This window comes from Pocillopora damicornis, chromosome 7, assembly GCF_964200805.1.
Source record: "Pocillopora damicornis chromosome 7, jaPocDami1.2, whole genome shotgun sequence".
In the NCBI taxonomy this organism is placed as follows: Eukaryota; Metazoa; Cnidaria; class Anthozoa; order Scleractinia; family Pocilloporidae; genus Pocillopora; species Pocillopora damicornis.
In genome coordinates, this window is record NC_142676.1 from 20,057,299 (window position 1) to 20,083,239 (window position 25,941).

The window sequence follows — 25,941 nt, forward strand, 5'->3', positions numbered from 1 at the left end:
TTAAATTTTTTCGAATTGACCTTCGCCATTATTTTCCTTTTGGTTTTTTGACACGCAATCGAAAACTGTTCTCAACTGTGGTAAATCAAGCCTGAGGATCCACAGCCACCGAGTATAATTTCTGTTTAATGCTTCCTTTCCAGAAAGGATGCACATAAAAAAAAAATTAAAAAAAACACGTTTGCATTTTTATGAATGTATTCCCCTTAAAACTGAGGCAGCTGTTAAAGGTCTCTTTCTTCTCATTTATTTATTTAATTTTTTTTTGGTAATCGTTTGTACAAATATACTGTATAAGAGTCAGGTGGTGATTGCCAACTTATTTTTTTGTTTATCGTTACAAAAGCATTGTATGCATTCAAATGCTAGTATATCATTCATATTAACAAACAAACAATGGCGGATAAAGGCACTTTCCAATGGAAAATCAACACGACGAATTATCTGTGACACAACAGCCGTGAACCTTTTCGGAAATCCTATCCTTTAGCTTTTAGGGTTGATTAAGATATAAGTTCTCCTTGTAATTCCAATATGCTATTTTACAAAAAGGTTATAAAAACAGACCGGCTAATTTTTTTAGAGAGTGTTATCGTGATTTATGGCCAAATTTTCGGATTTAATCGATAAGGAAATACAATGAGAAGGGAGTGTAACTTATTGGATCTTGGGAGCAAAAGGGTTACAGGATCGTCAGTGGTCGGACGATACACCAACTAATATTCGAGATCCTTCAAAAGGCACTTTAACACTCTGCCACCGATACTTCAATACAATACCAATATATTCCTGATTAAAAAAGATAACAAAAGTTACGCAGATGCGAAAACTAAGCTAAGCAAAAAAACGAAAGCCACGAACAAAAACATTTACGCTAAAACTTGTTTGCAATTAATGATCATCGTGTTCGTTTTTCTTAAGCGCGACACTCAGTCTTATCAACAGTCAGTCTATCAGCTTTCTGAATTATAAATTAAAAAAACTAGCAAGACAGCAAAAGTAAGTATCAGTAACTCATGATAGGTAAATAAACCTTGAAAAAGCAAAAGCAAAGAAAACAGATTAGCCTGCATGAGAGACGTAATTTTTGGTGTCTTCCGGGGAATCGGAGGAAAGCTGTAGACAAGTGTGAAGGGTGGATCACGCGGGAGAGGACCCGTGTCACACGTCACGCGTGTCTCGCACATCACTCGCTCTTAGGACTCGCCACGCGTGCACGCAGGTTCGCCTTACCCTTACTTGAGCTTGCCTGAAAGGCACGACAATATAACAGCTTTTCTGGAGAAGTCAAGGTCTAGATGTGGTTTTGAAGAAAAATGCTCTACATGTCTGCATACTTGGCTCGCCAAATTATATATTTAAAATCTCTTAACAGCTGATCGATGACGATTTCCTTCGGAAGGTACTGAGTATATTCGAGTCTACATTTGTCGCCGTGACCAATTAGGCAGTTAAGACATTTTTAAAGCCTGAGAAGCAGGCAGCATTGTTTTGTTTTAAACAAAGCAATGAAAGTTTGAGCACGTTTCTTGTTTCTTTAACGTTTTCAGAATGAGGCGAAATCGCAGCAATAAACGTTCTATAAAAGACCCTTTCAGAATATTTTTTGGTTGTGTATAGAGTATATGAACTGATGTTTCCTTGTTTATCCCTCCAAAACTTCTTTGGCTCCTGCTTGCATCGTGTTCGCAACGATTCCATAGACAACAGTCCACGCTTCTTTTACCTCTGAAGTAAACTTGTCCCCTAGACCATTGTTAAGAGTGTCGAGTAAAGCAGATCCTGCAACCTAAAATAATTTAAAAAAAAATAAACTACATGTATCTAAATTAAACGAAAACAATAAGGGCAATTCTCAATTGACTGTCGAAAATAATCCAGGATAGCATTGATTTCGCTTTACTTTGCTCTGTGATTGGGTCCAAAAAAATTGCACCACTTTCTCAACCAATCAGATGCAAAAAAACTAAAACCAATCACGACTTGGTCACCCGCGTTTTCCCGCCTTTTAGGCAGTTTGTTTGTTTTTGCTCTGAGTTCCTATTGTCTAAAATGTTTTCCTCTCTCCTGATTGGCTGTTGTAATCTCTTTGGTTTTGGTTTTTTAACTCTCAATCTGAAAGCGCTCTACGAATAAAAAGTGTTCCCAGATTTTAGTTTTTTCCGTCCTGAATATTTTTGTATGGAGTATATTTCAGTATGAAAAGATCCTAAAAGCTAAAAAATAGAGGCACAAGTCTACTTGACCAAGAGCTATCACCTGAAGTGTCACTGCTGAACTTTTGACTAACTAGATATTTAATTGACCCCAAAGAAGTCTTGCGATCGCTTCGTTTGTACGATTTCTTACCTCTATAAATGCTAGTTATTTCACTTAGGAAGTCTTTCCATACAGAAATTTAATGACTCGTGTTCTCCCGCCTCTCTGCTTATTTCCTTGGTTTTACTTTGAGTATTCATTGGCTACTTGGGTGTGACTGCAGATATCGATTTGTTTACTCACGTGACATACATTTCTTTACATTTCATTGCCTACCACGTAATGATGTTCTTCGACTTTGTACATCGTATGTCTCCCTCCCAGGTCCTTGAGAGCAGGAACAATAGAGCCTAGATCGTTGAGCGAGTTCACGGCCAAGTCCACGTGTTGCATTGTTACCAGCGCCTGTCTCTTAAGTCGATCATCGGCTCTCATGATGTCATCGGATGATTTGTCAATGTCTCGGAATGAAAACAGTTCTAAAATCTTTGAGTCTGCCTTCAACAACCTTAGAGGAAAAAAAAAAGAATCAAAAATTGCTTTCTAAGACGAATACATTAAGTAGTAAGTAAAAGGCGCTCTACAAATTTTGTCTCTCTTGAAAAAAGGTGTGCTCAAGAGGGTAAAAGGACGTAAAAGGCGTTAGAAGCGTTCCACTAATCTCGCTCTGCTCCACTATCGCGCCCGCCGCGTCCACAAGAACACTTGGCATAAGCTGGTGCAATTTTTTAAAGATTACATCATATTGCCAAACAATCATTAAAGGTTTTATGAAAGGCGGTAAATAAGTTACTGGATTAATGATTTCAGTTACGGGCAGGCAACTGTAACCTAAGTGCTCCATGCCGACGTGGTATTTTCACAGTTGATCAGAACAGAACATTCCTAGACTAGTGACTTTTCTCGGTAGAGAGCTGGTTGGGGCTATCCTTCATGACGTATTTTTCAAATGTTGTGGTTTTTTTTTTTTTTTTTTTGCAGTCTCGGCCTGGCAAATGACATGCGGCATCGCGTAAAACCGCAGGGTTCTAAAAACAGATTATTTCGCAACTTGACCTCATTGCATGGCGTGGCAGCACATCTTTTCATGGTCAAAATACTTTTCTCATCAAACTAGGTTTGATTTGTGAGTTTAAAAAGTTGTTACCTCATCAAATGCGGCTTCTCGCTAATTTATCATGATACAAATGAGCCCGACTATAACGGAGAAATTGAACGATGAAAAACATGCTTTTCATTCAGGGATCAAAGTCGAATCAAATACAGACATCTTGCTATAAGATCTAGGGAACTCTGTTAAATCTTTTTGCTGACTTTCTGTGTCCATACACTGAGAAAGTTTCCTTCAAAGCACATGCAAACTGAAGGGTCTCACTTTTCGGCTGGAATACAATAAACCCATGGATGTACTAGGAACATTTTAAACTTGAATTTTTGTAAATTAATATGATGACCGAGGGCAAGCTGATTCAATAACATTTGAGATGTTTTACCTTAGGTAAAAGTCTACTCCAACTTTTTCTAGATCACCATTCACTAGCCCCCAAGTTTCTTGCACCAAGGAAATCTGCTTCTGAGTGACTGGTTCCTCATTATCTGGCTTCTGGGTTTCTTGGTGTCCCTCTGACGCAGTTTGATCAACGGTTGTCTTACCGTCGGGCTGTTCTCTGTGGTTTAAAGGGCTTGTCTCCTCTTCGGAAGAAGTAATAATGGTGGTAGTTTGTCCCTGATCGAGAGCGATCGGTGCTGGAGCTGTTCTGGTTCTCACTGCCTTGCTACCTCCGCATCCCATCTTTGAACTAAGACTAAAATTACGAATTAAGAATTGTTGTAATTCATGGTCGTGACAACTCACATGGTTCCTTTTAGTGACCTCCGGAAAGCACTTCAGAGAAGGTTCTGAGGGGTTGTCTGTGGCATACCGAACTCAGGGAGAATGAGGAAATGAAACACGAATACAATTAAATTCGAAACAATTTACATTACCCAGTGGCGGATCCAGGGGAGGGGCCTGGGGGTCCCGAGCTTTCCCCCTTATTTTGGGTAAAACAAAAAAGAATCGCAGAAGGAAGAGGAGCCGGCCAGTAGGATCTCTAGATCGAAAGGCCAGGTTACATAAGTTAAAAGAGCCAATTTCGTTGGTAAAAATGTTCTTTTTCTTTACCGTGCGCCCTGATATTTGTATTTTCAAGTTCTGTTTTGTTTAGATGTTTTCAGTATTTTTTCAACATATCTTTTCCCTCGTGCTGTCCAACTTCGCGTGATATTGCCAGCTGTTCGGTTAGTTTGTCGTGATTTTGTACAATGTCGTTTCGAAACAAGAGAACGTGTTGTTAAAAGATTAACATTTTTAAAGGCGTGTTGCCTAGATGTGATTTTCATTAATCACTACGACAAAAGTAGGTTTATATTACACGTAAAAAGAAATCAATTTAGACAAAAAGGTTTAAGTGAACTGTTCTTTAGTCGGAATAATTGTGTAAGCGAGAGAGGGTTTGTTGTTCCAATTAAATCAGTTTACAACAAATTAAAAAAGCTTTTTAGCGAGGTTTCTTTTTGATCCACTTATCAATTGCATTTTGTTTACTATTTCCTGTTGCCATGGTAGTGAAGCCCCTCTCCCCCTCCCCCCCCACAAAATTAAGAAAAATAAGTTGACAAAGATCGATTTAACCAGCTTAAAAACATGTTTGAGATTTGATGTGAATGGGGTATGTGACTTACTTATTTCGTTTTGAAGCCATTGGCTTTGCAGGTCAGTTGTCTATTTTGGCGTCATTTCAGTTCTGATCAAGCGTATTGTAATATTCTTAACTTTATCTTTTACTAAGTCCTGTTAAGAATTCGGTGTAATTTGTTTGCTAATTAATAAAAGGGGTAAGTTTCTCAATAAACTGTGGTGCTGTGTTAGTGGTAGAGTATAACAGGGTAATTTGGTATATCAACTGAGTTGATGACGGAGGCCAATTTACGGTGGCTAATTTACCGTTATCAACTCGGTTGATAATATTAAATTAACTTGTGACTTGTTATGCAATAGTTATCGTGAATTAAAAGCTTTTAATCACAACAATACCGATACTAAAATCCTGATCATGCTCAGAAAAATATCGCCTACAGATAATATCTTAACCCCATGGTCCGCAAGAGGGAAACCCAAATGTTCCGGTGTTTACGAATTTCTGGAGTCTATGATAGACCGCAGGAATGGAAAGGAACTCTTGCTAAAAAGACAACTTATGAACATATCAAAAATGCTAATAAGTATTCGGTTTCATAAAGAATAAACAGAACTTTTTCAATCAGAAAAGAGTTCTAACCACTTTCATCACGAACTTTAGAAAGCTTATAGAAACTAAGATTGTAGATTAAGTCATTTGCGTGGAAGCAAGTCAGAAGGGAGTTAAAACACTTAACCAAACTGGGTAACTAAGTACCTTTATCGCCCCGATAGATCTTGACTGTGGCTGTTGTAGCTAATCAACTTGTACGTATCTGATCGCTTATGCGCAGAAACCAAACTAAATCCAAGTGCTTTTGGCTAAAAGCAAAGGCAACAGTTGAAGAGACTAGTTATTTAGTCGTCGTTGTTTACTTTGCAGGCTGTGTTATTTTAATGACATTCTTACTGTCTTAAAATTTGCATTAGAACAAGTGAAATAGACAGTAGTTAATGTTCTGTTCAAAACATGTCTGAGTTATACACCATTTGCCCTGTTTGAATTCAAGTGCGAGAAAAGCTTACTCGAAGGTTTCAGTGGTCCATTTTACAAAGCTCAAGTTTTAATCAGGCTGTAAAGTCTAAAATCTCCTACATGACGCACGAGTGAGTGACGTCACAAAATAACTCGTAGAGTGCTATAGGTGACATCTTCGTTGTGACATGATCTTTGTTATTTAAAACACATTAGCATTCAGGTTTTAGAAAGGTCGAGAAAGCTGCTGTAATATTCGCAAAGTACCAGACCAGTGGATTATAACCGCAACTCGGTTACGACAACAACGAAATCCACTCTCCAAACTTGGGGCTCATCACAACTTCACGTCGATGTAAGTGTGTCATTCAGAAATGGGTGTCGCTGCTGGATTTTGTGCATAGAAGGCTCGCTTTATTCCTTTGGGTATTCACTTCGGGGGGCCACGTAGAACCGCCGAAAGCGTAATGACTAAGTTCGGATTCATTCGTTTTGGAAAAGGTGAGATCTTTTGGAGAAAGACTCAAAGGAATGAAACAGAAGCGCAATTATGCGACCTCGAGCGGCAGCGTCTGCAAGTGTATCCTTGACGTGTCAGTGAACTCCAAAAAATGATTGAAGACATTTTGTGCCTTCATATGTTTTCGCTCAATGTTTTCAAGTTTGATTTGTATTTATTAAAACAGAGCATTTGAACAAGCATATTTGATGATTGTGGGCCAAAGTTCGTATTTTACTTCTTGTTGTTGTCGTTTTAATTTTTGCACAGCCATCTTTTACCGGCGCGAGTGAAGCATGAATTCCAAAGAATGACTGCAGCATTTTATGCATGAAAAGTTTCTTTTCGCCAAATGTTCTCAATCTTGATTTGCATAAAATAAAAAAGGGCATTTTGCGAGCTTTATAGAGAGACCTTTGAATGAGGTGCGTGTGAAGCGTGTTTGCAAGTCGTGCATTCGCGAACATTCCGAACAGCGCGTGCTAGATCACAATCGAAATTTAGGAAAGTCCGATCTAAGGAACTAGATAGCTTTGAGTCTGACAGCTTTTAACACATTTTTACGATTAAGCCTTTGAAAGCAATTGCGGAGGAAGTGTTTTTGGGACGCTCGCGAGCCGTTTTTTGCTATGAACTCCAAACTTCTGTTGTTTACATTTAAGCTATTGTTACTGTCTGTAATGTTTCATCACTGAAAAACGCGAACGGACTGCTCCAAAAGCTGAAAGTTCAATTCTTGCCATTTGCCGTGCGCATTCGCGAGGCATTTTAATTAACTCATGTTTTATTATTGAGTTATAGTGCCTTTCAAATTTGGCATTCCTTGCTGTGTGATTAAAAAATTAAAAGCAAAATTTTCGGAATTGAAGCTATTGTTCGTTTTTGGACGATAAACAAAAGAAAATTGTCACACATGTCATCAAAGGGCGTTCCGATTTCTATAGCACTCTTACATTTCCGAATGAAATCCGACGAAAACCAAAAAATAGCTGGAATAAATGAATACTTAACGTTTACTTAACGTTTAATGAACATTTACTTTCATGGGAAGTTTTCCTGCCGCCAGATTAGAGGCCAGTCTTTTGGGAGGTGAAGAATTTTTAGGGGATCACATGGTTTTCAGGGAGAACGGAGGGGAATCAGTCATCGCTGACATACTATAAAGGGGGCCTTACCCCCACCCCCCCTTCACTCAGGCGATGATAGTTTATCAATGCAAAGTCCACTAAGCCATGTGCCTTTTATCCGGGCCTATGTCCATTGCCCCCGGGGTACATCCAGTGCCCGCAGACATACCTAATACTGCGAGGTCCATGCAATACCCAACCTATTCTGTGATAAAAAGAATTTTATGCTTAAAAAGTCCCCTTAACATCAAATTTTAGGTTGCATCAAATTTTGAGCTGGATCAAATTTTGAGATCCATCAAATGCTTCACCCAGTTCAGTCGCTCGGTTAGAACTGGTAACTAGAGCGGAGGCCAGGTTACAGATTAGCGTGCGGCATTGAGTCTTGTTTGACATACAGCTATTTCAATTTACGTTGTCGGATCAAAGCCTCAAGCCTACAAGACAAGACCGAAGGGGAATATGGGATCTTAATGAATAATTATCAGCAAAATTAACAATGCCTCGTCCATACAGCGAAGATTTATATTGTATTTTCAGCCTCCATGTCCATCTCGCGCCGACAACCCCGAAAGCCTAAAATTAATTCTAATCTACCCATACCGCCTTTCGGTCTTGTCCCGTACCCTTGAAGCTTTGATCCGACAACGTAAATTGAAATAGCTGTATATGGAACACACTCATTCATTGAGATTTTTTTGCTCCTTCCTTCACAGGTTCTGCAATAATATCGTAGACAGTACTCCTACTCTTTGGTTTTTCCAGTAAAATTACCACCAAGTTTCTTCTCAAGAGCATGAATCAGCGCAGCCCCTACCGACTGAAAATAAAAGTGCCACACTTTGATTCATAATTCGCAAAGCTCAATACTTTGCGAGAAAAAACGCGTCAAGATAAATTACTTCTTATTTGATTAACTGGCTGACTGAGTAACTGATGGTGTCCTCTGCGGTTTTCCGTGCGCTTCTAAGTGTCGTGCGGAGAAAATTAGGTGATAAAGACCAGAAAAATTAAAAGATTTGAAAATGCGGGGAAAGCATACAAAAATACATTTTTTTACTGGAATCTTCCACTCTCAAGGATCAAAAGTGATTTTCTAAAATCCATTTTTCTAACCAGGAATTTCTTTGTAGGCCTGTGCAGACAGTTTGGTGTTAAGATAATGAAATATTCCTATACGTTTTCATTTCTCAATTCTTAACATCCGTCTGCTAGACAGTATATTAAAATTCAAAGGAGTGTTTTTATTTTGATCGCACTTGACGGCTAATGAGTTTAGGGATTTATCGCTAAAAATTTAAATATAATTTTTTTCTAATTCCCCCCTTTTTCGGGGCAAGGTTGGATAAGTTCATGCAATAATAAAAAGTCGCCACTCATTTAACAGCTGTTTTCCTCAAATATCGCATTTATTTTCTATGCATTATCATAGATCGTTGAATCTACATGTCAGATGTAGTTTGTGAATCAAGATGGGTGTCGACTACACTCAGATATAGATACAAAGGGACTTAAGTTTTCGTCTAGATCTTCTTTACTTTTGTTACACGACGAGTGATAAGTCCCTTGCTGGAACTTCACAAGATGAATGTGCATGCTCACCAGTCTACCTTTGATTCTCGGGGGCAAAAGCCAGATAATTGTGTGGAGTGTGGATCTTAAAGAGAAGCGACAGCCTTATCAACGTGTTGCATGGTATTTCTATCTTGACAATCTACTAATATTAATGTAGACTTCTAATCTGTGAGTTTTGATTTAAGAACCGGGAAGTAAATTTGTTTTATTTGGTTGTCCTGCATGTTCTTCATGTTATGAAATTAATTGTATAAGACAATATCTACAACAATTTTATTAAACTACCAATCTCATTTAGTTAAAATCCGGCTTCAAGATTTGAATTTGTGGGTGGTTCGAGGCAAATACACACTGGATTGCGTGCAATCTGTGGGTTTCTGCACTCTTTTTTTTCGTGAACTATACATCTGCTAAAAGCAGTTGGAGATGATTGTTTTCACATGCATGTAGCATCTGTAATAGTAAACTGTAGTAAACTGTTACACATAGAAGATCATCTTGGATGCTTTGACTACACTCCACTCCCCTCTCCCCCTGGCGTCGCTTCTTCTATAACAAAAACAAACGATTTTTATTTACAAGTTGGCGGTTTTATTTCCAAATAAAGAATAATACAATCCAATCTTCCTTGGTTTGTCCATGTAAGGATTGAAATATTCATACAAAAGCTGTTCAGCTGGTTTGAAGACTATGTTTTTATAATGTACAGCATCGTATCTGTCGCTACTTCCGTCGGTTCCTTCCGGAAACGAATAACTCATCGGAAAAACATCCAAAATCTCAATTCCCGCATTACACATGGCCCAAACAGCGTATGCATTGTACAACTGTATGCGCTGTGGAGAAACAAGGAGCAAAAAATGATCAGAATAAAACTGATTATTCAATTAAAATATAATCATTTTCAAGCACGTGTCGAAAGTAATCATTAACTGCATGTACCGGTTTTAATTTACTTCGTTTTGCAATATTCTAAAAAGTTTTACGCCATCACTGTTTTACCGGGCGGGGTGTCCATATGGGAACCGGCAAACTGGTTTTGATAAACATAATCAATTGACTAGAACATAGGTCTTAAACGCACCTGAAGAGTTAAGAACCGCGGGCTTGGATGGTCATGATACAAAAATCTCTCTCTGTGAATGGCTGTCGTCGTTTTCCAAATCAGTTTCCCTTTGAACTTTAGTTCGATCACGCCATGTTCATTCTCCCAAGTCTCTTTAAACATGTCAATAATTGCATCAATAAGCTTCCGATAAATTCCAAATTTTAAAGCGGATACGTAATGCAGTCCACAGTTGAGAATTATCACACTGTTTTCGTCCATTTCAGGGAGATAAATGACGTTTCTAATTTCTTGTAACACGCGGGAAGGATCAAAATCTCGATAAGTCCTTTTGTACTTTTCAACTTCCACTGGCTCAATCATGTTGTACACCCAAGTGTACGTCACATTACAGGCCTTGAATATTTCCGTGCAGAGAGATGTGTAGTAAATAGAATCGTAAAATCGCAAGGCTAATGAATCACCATAGATCCACAGAGTTCCCTTCCTCTTACGCGGAGAATTCTTGAATAATCTCTCTGAAAAGTAAGGGTTCAAAATGTGCGCCATAAGTAACATGGTTTTTTTTTTTGTTACAGTCCATTTGGTCAAGAGAATATCAACCACGTTATCATGGGAGGAATAAATAAGTTTAACTTCCCTGCGTGGCGCGAAATTTAAAATAGACTTTAGAGATTAATATGGGTCAGGGAGACGTGGAAAGTTTTCTCAGTTAATATTCCCTTAATTTGGTAGGTACGGAAAATCAGACTCCATTGCAAGTTCACTCTAAATATTGATGTTTTGCCTTTCATTCGTGATTATCCTTTCAAATAGTCAAATGCGAAATGACAACAAAACAAAGTCTAAAATTTTCCCAGCTTGATGGGTTAATATATAGATTTAGCCAAGCCTAAAAGCGGAGCTCGCATTTTTTTTTTCCCGCACGTCTCAAGGGCACAACGCCTTGCCCCGGCCAGAACTAGAACCTGGTGGTCCGACTCGGAGCCCAGTGCACTGACCACTGGACTACTGGACAAAGCCTTGGCGTTGGCGCGCCCGCGGTACAGTTGACCACGCATGTTAAAAGTAGCACCTCGTACGGTCGTACACTATTTTTGATAAGTATAGGGCTTCGTTGCGCGCACTTCACGCGTTGCAAGCACTGCTATTATGTAACTGTTACAATAGATCAATCAGTCATTAAACATGTTTGGATCTGTACTGCCATATCGGGGATTTCTCCCGATTATTTATATAGTACCTGAGTTCCGCTGCCCTTTGTCCTAAAGCAGAATTGTGGATGACTTGTCCAGAGGGAAAACTCGGCCCACCCCTCCCACCCCTCCCACCCCTCCCACCCCTCCCACCCCTCCCACCCCTCACACAAAAAGACTGAGACTGGTTAAATTTGAGACTTTTTCAAGTCTTTGTACCTGTCTTTGTAAGAGATGTGTGAGTGTATAACGATAGTCAATCTTAAATGAAAGTACTACACCTTACCAGGAGCGTGTGGTACCCAAGTCCTATTGCTCCAGTAACCGAAGCCATCCGATAGAAATTTACAATTTGTTCCACAATATGACGGGTATCCAAGCCCGTAACTCAAAAATTCTGCAAAAGAAAAATGACAGTACTGAAAAACCATGATTTTGACCGAAAGAACCAAGTATGCCGCGCGAATTGGGTAAAATGTTAACAACCTTAGCGGTAAGGATTCATTGATCGGGGTTAACCGCGAGCGTGACGCAATTCCACGTAATTCTCACTTCGCACCGGCCTTCTTTTGCCTGAAGAATGCACAAAATTATAAAAAAAACCGCCTTTTCCATTGTTGAACAAGCTTAACTCGTAGTTTTTCAAAGGAAAAGAGAGGTTAATTATGATTACAAACGGTCTGATAACTGGAGAACCGCTTCCAAAATCTGTCGACATGGCTCACATCTTTTCAATTAGATCAGTTTGCTCAGATAAAAAGTGCCCAAGACAACAATGTTGTTTGAAAAAACGTAAAATTAAAACCAACACGCTAATTAATACCATCTCTTCTCATTGGCCCGTTGCTCACAGGCACGTCAAAACAGAATTCCTCGCCTCCCGAAAGCGGTTGCATTAAGTAAACTTGCTTTCCGTTTAGAATTCCTTGTGGCTGGTTGCTTCCGTGACTGTTCCCTGAAGAAGAGACAATAATGGATGATAATCTTAACCCTTTACCGTTCACTGAAAAAAGAATGGTTTATTGGTTAAGCTGTTTTAATCTCCGTATTTGAAGTTGTATAATGACTACTCTAAAACTTTAAAATCGTATTTAGTCTCCCCCCTGTTCTTTCGAGAGAAAGGACTCTGAGAAGGTTTTGTTCCCTGGTTGATGCAATCGCACTGTGACATTAAATACGACTTCAGCTTTAAGTAACAATATGAGAAGATGATACAATGAGACTGGCCGTCCGCCTGGCTTATTTCAAAGAACAGAACAGGTTGGTTTAATCCTCTCTTGGTTACCTGCCTACCTGAAACAAACCAATAATCCGGAGGGTCTTTCATCCCGTCACATAGGGAATGATCCAACACCGCCGACAAGCAATAATTCCCTGGATGTAGGATCAAGAACAGAATCTCGTATTCTCCGTTACCAAGGTCAGTTACCGTGGGCGCAAACCCAGTGGGACCCGAGATAAAAACTCGCCAATAGTCCCCCCCGACCGATTTTGGAAGGTCCTCAACAGTCTGGGACTGAATGATAATCCTGCTAAACTGTCCAGCAGGTTGAATATCAGTGGATGAAACAAAACTCATTCTCCCATTAGTACGGTTTTCTACATTCCATCCAGGTAAATTATTTTCGTAGACCGTGTTTCCTGTACAAGGTTCCCGTAGCCGTCCCCAATCTACTCGTGCATTGCGCATTCGACACCAGTCCCTGCCAAAGTCTTCTAAAGTGTTTCTGTTGACATTACTTGTCAGATATAGTGGATAATACCACTTGAGGTAAATAAACAGCGATATTATCACACACCAGTAGAAGCAAAATGCTCGTCGTAATAGAAATAGTCGTGGCAACCCTCTCAAAGTTGCGACTTTATGTACTCGTGTTTTGATGGACTGCTGGATGGACGGAATCAATTTTTTCCTTCGCATGCTGTCACAATTTTGGTTGTCAGTAGAAGATGTAATGATGAAATCTGGGTCATCCTCATCAATTCCGTTCATATGATCTGCGCGCAACACAAAGAGAAAAATTGTTCACTCCAGAGACGAAAAAATGACCTAATTCCAAAAAAAAACAAATTGGCACTTGAACAGTTGAATGGAACCTGTCTGAAAGCAACCTGTTCCCCTTTGCACTCGTCTCCAAGCTATCAAAACAATTACGGTCCCTGCTTTCGATTTTCTCCCGCCCGAAATAGATTTCATTCAAACACAATGGAACTCGCAGCTAAACCATAGTCAAATTAATTTGAGAGATTGTACGCAGAGACAATGAAGATATTCCAGCTATGCTATACTTGAAACTGCTGGTAGAGCGGCTACTTAACCGGCGCTAATCAATAAGCCGTTTCTCTTACCTCTCAACTTTAAGAAAGCAGTTATTCTCACTGTTGCTCGTTATCCCATCTTCGAGTTCCAAGACATTAGAAATATCTTTTCTTGAGTGACATCAGGTGGTGTGATTAAAAGAGAATAATAGAATCCTCCTTATCGGTGAATCGTAAAATTCACTTGCTGATTTTTTTGTTCTTTGTTCACCCGTCGTTATCCGTGTCACGTGATTTGTGACGTCTGCCGTAAGACCTGTTGAGTTACTCGGGTCTCATTGATTATACTACGCCTTTACTATTGATTGTAACTAAGCAAAACTTTCAACTTGAGGTGCATAAGAAAATAAAGAAATTCCAATTTTTTTTTCTTCATTGAAAGCTTAAACGTTCATGTATTTTCTATTAAAATTTACAAATGACAAACAGAATGACATGAGTCCGAGCTTGGTTGTAATTTCAATGTTGAATTACAAGAATATTATTTAATTATAGTACTTCTCGCTGAAGTACATGTTATATCCTGTAATGCGAGGTTTATCAAGTTATCCCAATTTTAAGAAATCTATGAAAAAATTGTATAATTTTAGAGAATAATACATAGGTGCGCGTAAATATGGAATTTCTTTTCCAACCGTCCAGCTAATACGTTTAGAAATACTGATTGACCGTGACAACATTTCATATTTATTAAAATAACAAGAAAAAAAAGAAAGTCAATTCTATTGCAGGGTTGGGCCTCTGAAATAATGAGAAATACAATTTAAAAAACCCTTTGATGGGCAGCTCTCAACCAGGAAAAATCAGCTAGCGAAAAAAAAACCAAAATGACTGCCTGCGAACTGGACATTCGTTAATGTATGCTAAGACTTGTGAGAGAATGTGGCAAAACCACAAAATTTTTATAATCTTTGCACGCTGTCCTCTAGTAACATTTTTTAAATAAACAATATCAAAATTCGAATAAGGCCTTTAAAAAAAATCAGAGGTAAAATTTAAAAATTCGAGCTGTTGCCGATCAACGGCATCATCAAGGATAAGAGAAATATTTTTGGTAGAGCTTAAATATAAATTAGTATAATCAATTTCCTTGGATTGTTTCATACACCATAAATTTCTCCAAGTTTTAAAATTTGCTGGTTATCGGAGATGATTTCGTAAAGGCAGTTTAACCGCTAGCCAAAAGCTGACGTTTCCAGTGTTAAGTGGGGCAAATAAAATGTTATCAATAATATTAATCCCCTGAAGAGGGCAAACGCCGAAAACGTCAGCTTTCCAAAATTCTCTTCGGCGGTTTGTTTTCCTTTGTTAACCAATTAACCAATTGTTTCACCAACGCACCACAACAATTTTTTTAAGAAAGTAACAATAAACTCGTTCATCTCCAAGGCTTCACACTTCTCTGTTTGTGTTATTGACTGTTGTCCACCGAGGGCTGAAGTATTCGAGAAGAATGTGTTCCGCAGGCTTGAACACAAAATCCTTGTAGTGGACGGCATCGTAAGGATCCAAGCTGTTGTCGGTTCCGTTTGGAAAAGACGCACTAATTGGGTACACATCAAGTACCTCAAAACCAGCTTGACACATAGCCCAGGTGGAGTAAGCGTTGTACAGTTGAACCCGCTAGAGGGTGTAAATTTGAAAGAGAGAATTTCCAAGTTATCTGACAATGCTTCCTGGCAGTTTTATTCAACTGATCATTTATTTTCAGTGTTCACATTATATCGACCTACATTCTTTAGAAGAAAGGAACACAACGGTCAAACGTCTGTGCTTGTACGGAAGTTGAAAAGGCTAAGAGGCGGCCAAAAATTTTCATTGAAACTTAAGATAATTGGAAAGCCAGTAATTCATACTGTTTTAAAAACGTGTAGCTTTTTGGTAAAACCCTGAGCAAAAGGGATCAACAGAATAACTGTAACTGAATAAACTTCGCGTTCGAAAAAATTTAAAGTTCTCCTTTTCCCTTACTTTGTTTCATGATTTTTTTTCGGCGTAGAAAATCCATAGAATCAATTTGTTCATGCTTAACATTTGACAGCATAATTCGATTTTAAATATGAATTTGGGCGTACAATTCCCGGTATGCACGCAACAGGCGACGAATCTCCGCGAGACTGTTTCCATGCTTGCGCACGTTTCTATCGATCATATACCATGTAGTGGTAACTAGTTGAATTTTGGTCTTTTGAACCCGACCTCGCTCAACGTTCAATAGAACTCGCCATTGATTTACTCAGTCACAAAGAGTAAACACAAACATATAATTTTGCGCGCGGTCTGGTAGCTACCATTAAAATTTCATTAGTGTTTGATTTTTGCCGATCATTCAACTCACTTAACCACGTATTTCAAATTGATCTCTGGCGCAAACTGTTTAATTCAACATTACCGAAATTACACAATGGACGTACCTGACGAGTTAAAAATCTTCGCTTGTGATGATGGGGATATCTTAACCTTTCACGGTGAATAGCAGAGGTTGTCTTCCAAATAACTTTCCCTCGGAACTTAAGTTCTTTTCCTTTGTTGTCTGTCCTTGTCTCTTTAAACAAATCTATTATTCCGTTGACAACCTCGCGGTATGTTGTGAAGTTTGTCGAAGTCATAAAATGCAGACCATGATTTAAGAGAATAACACTTTTCTCGTTGTTCATTTGTGGCAGATGAATTACTTTCGCAATGGCGTCCAACACTCGGGACACATTTATTGGTAGGAAATTTTGTTGCTGCATTTCCACCGTGGCGTTTTTAATTGGATAAATCCAGTTGTACGAGAAACTGCAAGCGCGGAAAACCGTTCTACACAGCGGAGTTCGGCGGATAGAGCGATAAAACCGACCCGCATTTGAATCTCCATAGATCCACAGTACACCCTCGCGGTTCCTTGGAGAATGTTTCGTCCACAAACCTGTAGAAGTTGAAAGAACAGCCCATTTCACATTAAGCTATTTTCGAGATCTCTAAGGCATGCGCATTCGTTTCAAAACGAGGAGAAGTGGGAGATCTTTGACGTGAAAATGCTTTGAATTCTATTTTGATGCAAATAAATTTTCACGAGCAAGATCGGCTTTACATTTTGTCATATTTTGAAAAATCTCTTTACTTTAACTCTGATTGTGTTGCAACCTGATTCCTTCAAGTAATGATTTCTGATGATGTGAAGTCTCCAGTGATTTAATAATAGCGGCTGGTCAGTAAATTTGATCGGGCTATGAGAAAGAATGAAGTTTCCGAAAACATGTGAATTTCACGCGAACGTATGCTTCTGGTTTGATCCCCTTGTTGTATATTGGTGAAACGACCTGCATTACCTTCCACTTGTGGTTTCCAGGTTCCGTTAGACCAGCGGCCGAAGCCATCCCATAAGAATTTGCAATCCTCCCCGCAAGAAGGAGGATTACCAAATCCATAACTGAGAAATTCTGAAAGTGTGAAACGACGTTAGAATTTGTCCAAAAAGCTAAAAGATTGATAATTGAGTATTGAGATATTCCAAAAGAGTGTTGATCACAGCAGAACACACATTAAAAATATATTTTTTAACTCTTTAGTCTATAGCAGGTTTGAGACAACACGTTGATCGCAAAAAATGTAAACTTTAAAAATGTTCTAACTAAACATATTTGAAATTGGGAAGGGTTTTTCCACATTTTCCAAAACCGACCAGTTGCGATTTTTGATTTAATGTCTGAAAACCAAAATTAAAGTTATCACGACAGCCAATCAGAAGAAGGAAAATATCGCGGAGAGCCAATGAGAACTCAAAGTCAAAACAAGCAAATTGTCTTAATCGCGGGAAAGCGCTGGTGAACAAGTCGCAATTGGTTTAATTTTGAATCTGATGGATAAGAAAGTGGTGCGAGCGTTCTTTTTCTTTTGACCATAACAATTTCAGATTTCTTCCGACTGCTTCATGGGAATTTGCTCCAATTAGTTAAGTGCACGTAATCCAGTCCATGAACTCTCACCCCCACCTATGTGTTGTTTGACCCTATGAAAGTTTTTCCTATGGAATTAAAACCTGGATTCGCGCCAATCCCCTCTCGGAATAAAGGGGGTAAGTCTCTAAAGAAACTGTGGTGCTACGTCGGTGGGAGAGTATAGCAGGTAATTTAGTGTTAACAACTGAGTTTAAAACGTAAATTGACCACCGTAAAGAGTAAAAAAAGCTGACGTTTCGATCGTTAGCCCTTCGTCAGAGCGATAGACGAAGGGCTAAAGCTCGTCAGCTTTTTTACCCTTTACGGTGGCCAATTTGCGTTTTCAACTCAGTTGTTAACGATAAATTACCCTCTCGGAATAACTCAGGGCCGACCTAGGTGATGAGAGGTGCGCTACCTTCATATCTTGTAGGACCAACTGGTGACGCCACTTCTATTGTCAGCGGTATTCCTTCCCAAAGGGGAGTTTGTAAATAGACGTAGGGTTCCATTAGGGTCCCGTGTGGTTGCCCGTTTCCATGGATATTTCCTGATGGACAAAGAGAGCAACGAACTAAATCTTTCCCGCTCAGACTGTGACTCCTGATCGATGTATTCATAACCAGGGCTACCCCCCAGCTCCCGAGGAAACACGGTGGCTAAGCGTCGAACAAGCGCGAGTTGATCAATTTTCGCCGACTTCCCGCGAAAAATTTGAAAGGAAACATACAAAAAAATCTCTCTCAGGTAAAACAATAGTATAAAATACTTCAGATGAAATCTGGAAAGGAAACAAATGGGAGAAAGGAAAACTTGAGACTCTCTGAACACAAAGCTTTTTCCGATAACAGGTGTCCTGTTGACTGACCATTTCATTTGTAGCTCTACGAAAAAGGAAACACGGTTTTAAAACACCGTAAATAACAAACGTCCGTGGCTGGTTATAGCTCCAATAAGTGAAATAACACATCTTTGTTCTGACAGCCTGAAAGCATACCTCTTAGCCAAAACAACGTTCGCTCACTCAGACGTTTGATCGCTTTTCTTCGAATTCCTTGAGAGGATTTCGGGAACCATGTCATAAGATAATTTTTTTTTGAGGTTCTCAGAAATTCTTTACGATTCATAGAAAACAATCGTCTACCACAACTTACCAATCATAAACCAGTATTTAGGTGGATTTTTCATTCCGTCGCACAGGGAGTAATCCAAAACAATCAATCCAGAGTAGGTACCAGGCTCCAGTATAAGAAACAACACCTCGTACGTTCCATTTTTGTGATCAATCACTGTCGGTGCCAGTACTGATGGGCCCCATATAAGAACCCGCCAATCGTCACCCCCGATAGCCTTAGGTTGGCCACTGGACGTTTGGGACTGAATACTGAACCTACTAAACTCGCCTGCAGGTCTGATATCCATATAAGGAATAAAGCTTTGCCTCGGGTCAGTCCTGTTTTCAATCCCCCAACCAGGTAGACTTCTACCAAATTTGGTGTTCCCTTCACAAGGGGATCTTAGTAATTCCCAGTTTATCGAAACCCTTCGCACTCGACACCAGTCCCACTTGAACTCCTCTAAACTGTTGCGATTTACCGTGCTCGTCAGATATAAGGGAAAATACCACTTGAGGTACACGAACAGGATAACTGTTAATATCCAAAAGAGAAAAAATGCTCTGCGCAGTATAAACACCCTCGGTAAACTTCGTAAAGTTCTGCCTCTTGTCAGGAGAATTTGGACCGAAGCGCAGAATCGGGTGAGGTTGCGCCGCCAATCTGGAGGACAGCGGAGAAATGCATAAAATGCATTCTGGCGTGCGCTGTTAGCATAGGTTTGTTCGTCACGCTGTTCCAGATAAACATCAACATCTCTGCGAGACTCGGTCATAGAAAGCACTCTTGAAAACTAAGAGCGATTTGAACATGAGAGGAGCCTAGGATAAATGAACAGAAATGAGCCAGAAACCAACGATAATGCATGGCTAACGGCTCATAGACACAATGTCTATTAAGGAAAAGTTTTGTTATACAAAATAGTAAACAGAATCACAAAACAATTAATTAACAGTAGGAGTTTCGTGAACGCGATCAATGACAGCTATACTCGTGACTTTCTTCAAGGAAACTATCATTATAGTTTGGAAAAGACCAGCACGAACTTTCTCCTTATCTCATCACCTCAGAATAACACATTATGGTCAAGAGAATATATGAAATGACCGCCAATTTAAGAAGCTCTTGATTGTTAAACAGACTCTCCTCGTCAGCACCTTAGAAAATGTATAGAGAGCAGTATGGAGAATATGCCTGTTGATGTTAGGGGAAAAAAGGTCTTAATTATTTTTATTCAGACACGGATATTGCTTCTTGAGACGATAAGAATTAACACTCAGCTCATTGGTTCTTTCTGAAGACACTCGACTTCTGGCAACCTGATCTCGGGTTCAATTTTTGGAATAAAACTGTAATAATAACAAAGATCCCAATGCTTAAATTACACAATTTTCAAGATTCCTGACTCGTAACCCTCCAAAAATAATCTTAGAGCAACTAGAACAAAGATTAAGCCAAAATAGAGAAACCGACTCTTAAAGTTTCGCAGCTTTCTTTCAGCTTTAATCGAGATTTTGGCCATCAATGCTATTACTAACGAAGCAATAATCTTCATAGCTGTTCTTCAAGAAACCTCATTAACTATCTCAGCGCTAAACGTGAAATTACCTTTGTTTTGTTCAGTCACGCTTGTATTGCGACCGGTAACACCAGCAAAAATATAATTTTAACTGATTTGAAATTATTGTCGACAAACCTCTGTTGTGATAATTCAAAAGTATGATTTCTTCGTCCCCAAAAAGCATCAAATGGCTTCATTCCATGCGGTAGGGATTAAACGATCGTCAAACGAATTGAATTTCTGTCGTCCCTGTAGTCTTTTTGTTTGATTTAACCTTGGAAAAATATAATAAGGTTCTTTCCGTAGCACGTGATGTTTTAGTACCAGTCGCTGTTTTGGTGCTCTATTCACATCAGAAATAATTGGAAACAAATAATCCTTTATTTGTTCTGGTAGTTAGCAGTTTGTGTTAAGATCCGTTCGACAAAAACTATGCCAGAATGTCGACTCTAACGGATGAGTTGTTAGAAATTTTGTTTTAAATCCTAGAAAAGCCGATAAATCAAAGCGTACTATAGTACTTTCTTGACAAAACAGAAGAAAAATAAGTATTATGCTCTGCTCTGTCTAATTTCAATCTTGGACGGTTCCGTCTGATTTCGAACGGTCCCGTCTAATTGTAGACGGTTCTGCAATTATTTCCGATTGGCTTTGTTCTTTTTCTAACTCTTCGGTTCCGGTTCCGATGAAATGAAAATGGTAGCACACCACAGGTAAGAAAATGATTTTATTACAAGCTCTCTGTTGACAAAAATTGTCACCCTTCTCTCTTGTAAGTTCTGTAAAAATAATCTTCCAATAGTCTTTCCGCCGACTCGAATACGAACTGTTCATAATGCACAGCGTCTCTCGGTCTGGAGGGTGTGCCCGTCCCGTATGGATAAGAATCGGTCAGCGGATGAACGTCCAGGACAGGGACATTGGCTCTACACATTGCTGAGGTGGCGAATGCGTTAAAGAGAAGGACTCGCTGCTGAGAAAAAAAATTAGATCAATATCAGTATCTGGGCAACTGCCCACCTACCCCTCCCCTAACTCAACAACAGTCAATTGATAACAATTTAGGGTTAATGTTGGGTTAGGGGAGGGGTAGGCGGGCAGTTGCCCAGGTACTGATGTAGATCCAAAAAATTAATACAAAATGGTGTTTGATGCGAATATTGTCAAAAACAAATGGAGGATATATCCGAGTGAATAACATCTGTAGGAAAGTACTCCTAATAAATGAACATTTCATACCTGGTATGTTAAAAATCTCCTAGCTTGAATGTGTTTCCCGTCCAGTTTTTGTTTATTCAAGGCCGTTGTTGTTCTCCAGATCATTTCTCCAGGAAAAAGCAGATTTCCATCAGACCTCTTCACCATCTTTGTTTCTTGGACGAGTCTTATTAGCGACTCAATCGTTTTCTGGTAGTTGGAGAAGTTTGTACTCTCCAAGTAATGTAGTCCGGCATTAAATAAGATAACACTGTTCTTGTCAAAAAATGGTTCGGATATGACATCTAAAAGTTCACTAACAACTCTCATAAAATTAAAATCGAGATTGTCATCTGCGGTTTTAGCAGAAGAAATATTTCCTGCGAACAACAAAGAAAGAAAGTATTGAAGAACTTGTTGCTATGGGAATGTGCCGATAGTCGTTTTGGTACAAGCGTGAGACTATGAATGAAAACGTGAGCCCTTTCCGATTGATCGAGCGCCAAGTCTTACTCAGAAATCTTATTGAAATTCGAAATATATTGGAATTCAACGTCATCACCTTTCAACTGATATATCCAGTTGTATGTGTGCCCGCACCACTTGAAAACGTTAGTGCACAGCGGTCTCGGCCTGACTCCCCAGAAAAACTGCTCACTGACCGAGTCGCCATATATCCACAGCACACTATCTTTCCGCAGAGGACTAGGATCTAAGGAACTGCGCCTGTCTTTATCTGGAGTAAAATTATACGAAGCAGTTAGACTAGTTCTCTCAACGATGTTTCGTTGGAAAATACAATTTTCTCTTTCAGTTTTCTCGATGATGATGACTTGCACTCAGTTTGTTCAGACGTCAGTAACAACTTCCATCGACAAAGAGACTGCCTTTTCATAAAGAGAAATTATTATAGTGTAGTTTTATCGCAATTTGTCACAACACCTATGGTGAGTCTTTGTGATTGTATCTTGAATCTATTCCGGTTTCCTATTGGCTACCCATCTAGACAATCCCTGGGCTTCGTCGTGCGTTCCAAACACACGAACTAGTAAGGAAAGAACGCGTGACAAACCGACAATGAGGTGAGAACTCGTGACCATGAGAAAGGTAGGGGTGACTATGGGATACAAATGTGTGATAATGGTGTAAAAACGCGTGACACAGGCGAACGAATGCGTGACATAACCCAGAAAATGTTAGAGCAGGAAAGGAGTCTTCATCTTACCGTCTCCTCCTATGAAAGGCCGCCATGTGACTGACCCTTGTCGACCATTGACCCAATTGCCAAATCCATCCCAAATAAATTTGCAGTGAATTCCACAAGTTAGGTCGAAAGCTGCGGTTTGCACCACTGAAAAGAAATGAGATCAAATCAGAGCTCGTCGATTTTTTGTTTTGGCTCTGAAAAGGTAGCACTCAGGTGGAGTAATAGAACTAGAAATGCAGCTACAAAGCGATTAAATCCTTGCAATGGCCAATCAGATGAAAAGGAAGAATCACAAAGAGCCATTGAGAACTCAAACAAAATTAAGCACCTTTAAGAGCGGGAAACGATGCACGTGATCAAGTCGTGAATGGTTTTAGTTTCACGTGTGATTGATGAGGAAGATAATTTGTGTTTCCTCGACCACCAACAGAAAGAAGAAACTTGTGTGTAAATTAGAACTTTATTCAAGAGTCAAATAATCCTCGGTGGAGCAAAACCAAGGATACTTCTACATCCCTTTAAATAATCATTGAAGATTGCTCTCCCTAATTACAATGAACCATTAAACAAGAGTAAGGTTTAACCTTCCACCAATATGTAACTTCCTTGGTCACGCAGCGTGCCACTATGCTTTTATGTATCGCCTCACCTTGATATAGAGGCTGTTTCCCAGGAGGCATCGGACGTATGGTAATCCATATAGGGTTACCAGATCTCAGGGGCTTCAGAATGTAAGGCCGTTCAGCTTTACGTTTAGTGGGTCCCAGTACTCCCTCTTGTTGGTTTTTGCCTTGAGCGTTTCCTTCAAAGTATCAAATTTGTCAAACGTTTTCGCTGAAAATGTACCGGTTCCCTTAAAATACTCCTGGGTAGAGAGAAGCACTGTGAGAGTAAACTGTTTTGCTCAAGAACACGACACATTGACCCAACAAGGTTTGTAGCTCAGACCTCTCGACCTGGAGTCCAGCGTGCTAATTATTCAGCTACCGCGTCTCCTAGCAACATTAGGGTTACAAATAGTGTCTTCACCTGTAGGTTAGATATCTTGGTTATCAAAAGAGCTAGGGGGAATTTTCCGTTTGGAATGAGTACTGTGTGGGATATTTGTACCTTGGAGTGATCCTCTTTTGGTCAACGAGGCTTACTTCTAGGTTCTTTTATTGAGAACTACCGGATTTCTAGCATTATCAAAAGATAGCTGCGTGCGTCTGCTTAACTGTAATTTTGCTACGATTATTCTTAATATGATCAAGTGAAAATTAATCCTTGCAGCTAGATCATTCCTACGAAAATCTGAGAGCGTTAAAATCTTGAAAGGTTGAAAATTGTTCTTTAGGTTTAGTAATTTCTCGGAATTTAAATTTCATTGATTAATAGCGCCAGAGACATTAAAGGTTAAAAAAAACTATGAAATTCAGCTTGATTGTTCATATATATTAATGCTGTGCTATTGAGCGCTAATATTGCAAATATTATAATTATTCGGCAACTTGGTGACAACAACAACAACCGCACTAGAAGTGATTGACTTACCAACAATAAACCATTCAGAAGGCGGATCTCTAAATCCATTGCAAAGCGAATGATCCAAAACCGCTTCTACCTGATAATTACCGGGCTCCGTAATAAGGAACACGATTTCATAGGTCCCATTCATGTGATCAAAAACAGTCCCAGCAACTGAGGCAGGGCCCTTGAGCTGTACCCGCCACGAGTCTCCTCCGATTGTCTTTTCCTGGCCACTGCTCGTCACTGTCCTGATGCTGAACCTGCTAAATTCACCACACGGTCGAATGTCCCACATAGAAATGTAACTCACATCGGGGTCCGTGCGGTGTTCCACTTCCCAGCCCGGCAATGAAACACCCCAGGCTAGGTTCCCACGGCAAGGTTTTAATATTTGTTCCCAGTCCACTCGCATATGTCTTATTCGACACCACTGTCTCATGAAGTCAGTGGTTCTGAGTTGATCCGATGACGGTGATTGGATGATTTTAATCAAAACAATGGTAGACAAAGTTATTACGAGTATTAACCATGTTCTCTTCCTTTTTGAGAATTTATAGCTGGGACAGGGCTCCTTACGGACCATTCTGCTAGTCCAATCCACGATTACATTGTTTAGTAAGAACTGAAGGGCAAAAAGACCTGTTTAACACAAAATACACAATGAGGAAAACAATAGACCTACCTCATAACTTGATGATAAACTCTGATTAATTTTATTAGTCTAAATTTATTTGTAGATTTCGAAGGACAAGTACAGCGTTGTCGACGAGAATTTGAACTAGATTAACACCTTGCGAAGTTACGCTCAAAATCCACAGAAAATCAGTTTAAAACAAATTCCCATGGTATTAAAAATACATATCACGTTTTGGATTTTCCTATAAATACAGTAACAGGTGCGACTTATTGTCGTTGACGACGTTTTGGTATTTGCGCTAACAAAAATTGCAATAGAACTGCGTTTTTTTGCATTCAAATTTAAGATTTGGAGAAGCCTTTCTATTAGATTACTAAATATTGTTTATCAATTCGTGAGAACAAATAGTAAAGGTCTCTATTGCCAATGAGAAACTGAACTGCTTCTTGAGAAACAGCGGCAGATTAGAAATGCTTTGCTTACTGGTCAAATCGGTCCTGTAACTAACTAATCTGATTAATTATGTGCTTACCTGTTCATGATTAACGATATGTGGAGTTACTATCGAGCATTTTTCACGTCCTCTTCGCGGAAGCCTCTTTCAATTCTTTTCAAGCGCAAACTGTCCGTGCGCAGGTGTAAATGAATTATCATAAATTAATTACCCGTAATCAATTGTGCGCCAGGTTTTTAAGAACGAGTGCGCAGTGAATTTCGCAAGATTTATCCAACTCTCAAGTTAAATATGGAAGTTCCTAATGAGCAATTTTATGTCACCCTTACGGTGTTCTAAAGAGCCATTTATTTAGCATCTTTTAAGAGATCTTCCCTATTTAGTTTAGTTTGGAACTAGCATTGGAAGCATTGCAACTTTATGTTAACATAACGCAAAAGGTTTAATATGCAGCGTGACCACGCGAAGTGTCAAGATTCTCGAAAAATACACTCCTGATACCAAGGGTTGAATTTAAAATCCATACATTCATAAAAGCTTGATTAATATCAACATGTTTAGTGCACTGAGAGGGAGATCAGGTCTTAAAACTGAACAGAAAT

At 39.3% G+C, this 25,941-nt stretch overlaps 4 protein-coding genes across 10 annotated transcripts; all 4 read right to left on the bottom strand.

The window, feature by feature from the left end:
* Positions 1 to 226: 226 nt before the first annotated feature.
* On the bottom strand, positions 227 to 5,880 carry LOC113677504 (uncharacterized). Its single transcript, XM_027194321.2, has 4 exons — positions 5,697 to 5,880; positions 3,753 to 4,064; positions 2,536 to 2,767; positions 227 to 1,789 (listed from the first exon to the last, which is right to left on the bottom strand). The coding sequence occupies exons 2-4, from the start codon at positions 4,049 to 4,051 to the stop codon at positions 1,646 to 1,648; spliced, it is 675 nt and encodes a 224-aa protein (XP_027050122.2). The 5' UTR covers positions 4,052 to 4,064; positions 5,697 to 5,880; the 3' UTR covers positions 227 to 1,645.
* Positions 5,881 to 9,339: 3,459 nt separating this feature from the next.
* On the bottom strand, positions 9,340 to 13,975 carry LOC113677447 (uncharacterized). Of its 3 annotated transcripts, none has more exons than XM_027194252.2 (6): positions 13,767 to 13,975; positions 12,711 to 13,415; positions 12,241 to 12,372; positions 11,704 to 11,814; positions 10,240 to 10,739; positions 9,340 to 9,991 (listed from the first exon to the last, which is right to left on the bottom strand). In XM_027194252.2, exons 2-6 carry the CDS (start codon positions 13,408 to 13,410, stop codon positions 9,731 to 9,733), a joined length of 1,704 nt encoding a protein of 567 aa, XP_027050053.2. In that variant the 5' UTR covers positions 13,411 to 13,415; positions 13,767 to 13,975; the 3' UTR covers positions 9,340 to 9,730. The 3 variants fall into 3 exon arrangements, with proteins under 3 accessions (XP_027050053.2, XP_089067256.1, XP_089067255.1); XM_089211130.1 differs by having other exon boundaries at positions 13,798 to 13,949; XM_089211129.1 differs by having other exon boundaries at positions 12,711 to 13,467; positions 13,767 to 13,893.
* Positions 13,976 to 14,014: 39 nt separating this feature from the next.
* Positions 14,015 to 20,626, bottom strand: LOC113677452 (uncharacterized). 2 transcript variants are annotated; one of them, XM_089211127.1, is made up of 6 exons: positions 20,471 to 20,626; positions 18,814 to 19,595; positions 18,078 to 18,209; positions 17,051 to 17,161; positions 16,151 to 16,647; positions 14,015 to 15,359 (listed from the first exon to the last, which is right to left on the bottom strand). In XM_089211127.1, the coding sequence occupies exons 2-6, from the start codon at positions 19,547 to 19,549 to the stop codon at positions 15,129 to 15,131; spliced, it is 1,707 nt and encodes a 568-aa protein (XP_089067253.1). In that variant the 5' UTR covers positions 19,550 to 19,595; positions 20,471 to 20,626; the 3' UTR covers positions 14,015 to 15,128. The 2 variants fall into 2 exon arrangements, with proteins under 2 accessions (XP_089067253.1, XP_027050059.2); XM_027194258.2 differs by having other exon boundaries at positions 18,814 to 20,123; positions 20,471 to 20,587.
* A 418-nt stretch (positions 20,627 to 21,044) lies between these two features.
* Positions 21,045 to 25,544, bottom strand: LOC113677451 (uncharacterized). Of its 4 annotated transcripts, none has more exons than XM_089211135.1 (7): positions 25,418 to 25,544; positions 24,273 to 24,870; positions 23,389 to 23,541; positions 22,758 to 22,883; positions 22,095 to 22,268; positions 21,575 to 21,912; positions 21,045 to 21,305 (listed from the first exon to the last, which is right to left on the bottom strand). In XM_089211135.1, exons 2-7 carry the CDS (start codon positions 24,829 to 24,831, stop codon positions 21,093 to 21,095), a joined length of 1,563 nt encoding a protein of 520 aa, XP_089067261.1. In that variant the 5' UTR covers positions 24,832 to 24,870; positions 25,418 to 25,544; the 3' UTR covers positions 21,045 to 21,092. The 4 variants fall into 4 exon arrangements, with proteins under 4 accessions (XP_089067261.1, XP_027050057.2, XP_027050056.2 ...); XM_027194256.2 differs by having other exon boundaries at positions 21,045 to 21,308; positions 25,418 to 25,525; XM_027194255.2 differs by having other exon boundaries at positions 21,045 to 21,308; positions 24,273 to 24,887; positions 25,418 to 25,520.
* Positions 25,545 to 25,941: the final 397 nt, after the last annotated feature.

Bases quoted from the DNA above. Each gene is read 5' to 3' on its own strand.
- LOC113677504 (XM_027194321.2), bottom strand. From the start codon at position 4,051: ATGGGATGCGGAGGTAGCAAGGCAGTGAGAACCAGAACAGCTCCAGCA. The intron at 2,768-3,752 runs GTAAAACATCTC...TTTTCCTCTAAG, and splicing joins GGAGTAGACTTTTACCTAAG to GTTGTTGAAGGCAGACTCAA. The intron at 1,790-2,535 runs GTAGGCAATGAA...AAATTATTTTAG, and splicing joins TCGAAGAACATCATTACGTG to GTTGCAGGATCTGCTTTACT.
- LOC113677447 (XM_027194252.2), bottom strand. From the start codon at position 13,410: ATGAACGGAATTGATGAGGATGACCCAGATTTCATCATTACATCTTCT. The intron at 12,373-12,710 runs GTAGGCAGGTAA...TCTCTTCTTCAG, and splicing joins GGATTATTGGTTTGTTTCAG to GGAACAGTCACGGAAGCAAC. The intron at 10,740-11,703 runs GTAAGGTGTAGT...CTTACTTTTCAG, and splicing joins TTGGGTACCACACGCTCCTG to AGAGATTATTCAAGAATTCT.
- LOC113677452 (XM_089211127.1), bottom strand. From the start codon at position 19,549: ATGACCGAGTCTCGCAGAGATGTTGATGTTTATCTGGAACAGCGTGAC. The intron at 18,210-18,813 runs GTAAGTTGTGGT...TTTGTCCATCAG, and splicing joins TAAATACTGGTTTATGATTG to GAAATATCCATGGAAACGGG. The intron at 17,162-18,077 runs GTAGCGCACCTC...TCACACTTTCAG, and splicing joins TGGTCCTACAAGATATGAAG to AATTTCTCAGTTATGGATTT.
- LOC113677451 (XM_027194256.2), bottom strand. From the start codon at position 24,831: ATGGTCCGTAAGGAGCCCTGTCCCAGCTATAAATTCTCAAAAAGGAAG. The intron at 22,884-23,388 runs GTGAGGCGATAC...ATTTCTTTTCAG, and splicing joins GAAACAGCCTCTATATCAAG to TGGTGCAAACCGCAGCTTTC. The intron at 21,913-22,094 runs GTGATGACGTTG...TGTTGTTCGCAG, and splicing joins CTGGATATATCAGTTGAAAG to GAAATATTTCTTCTGCTAAA.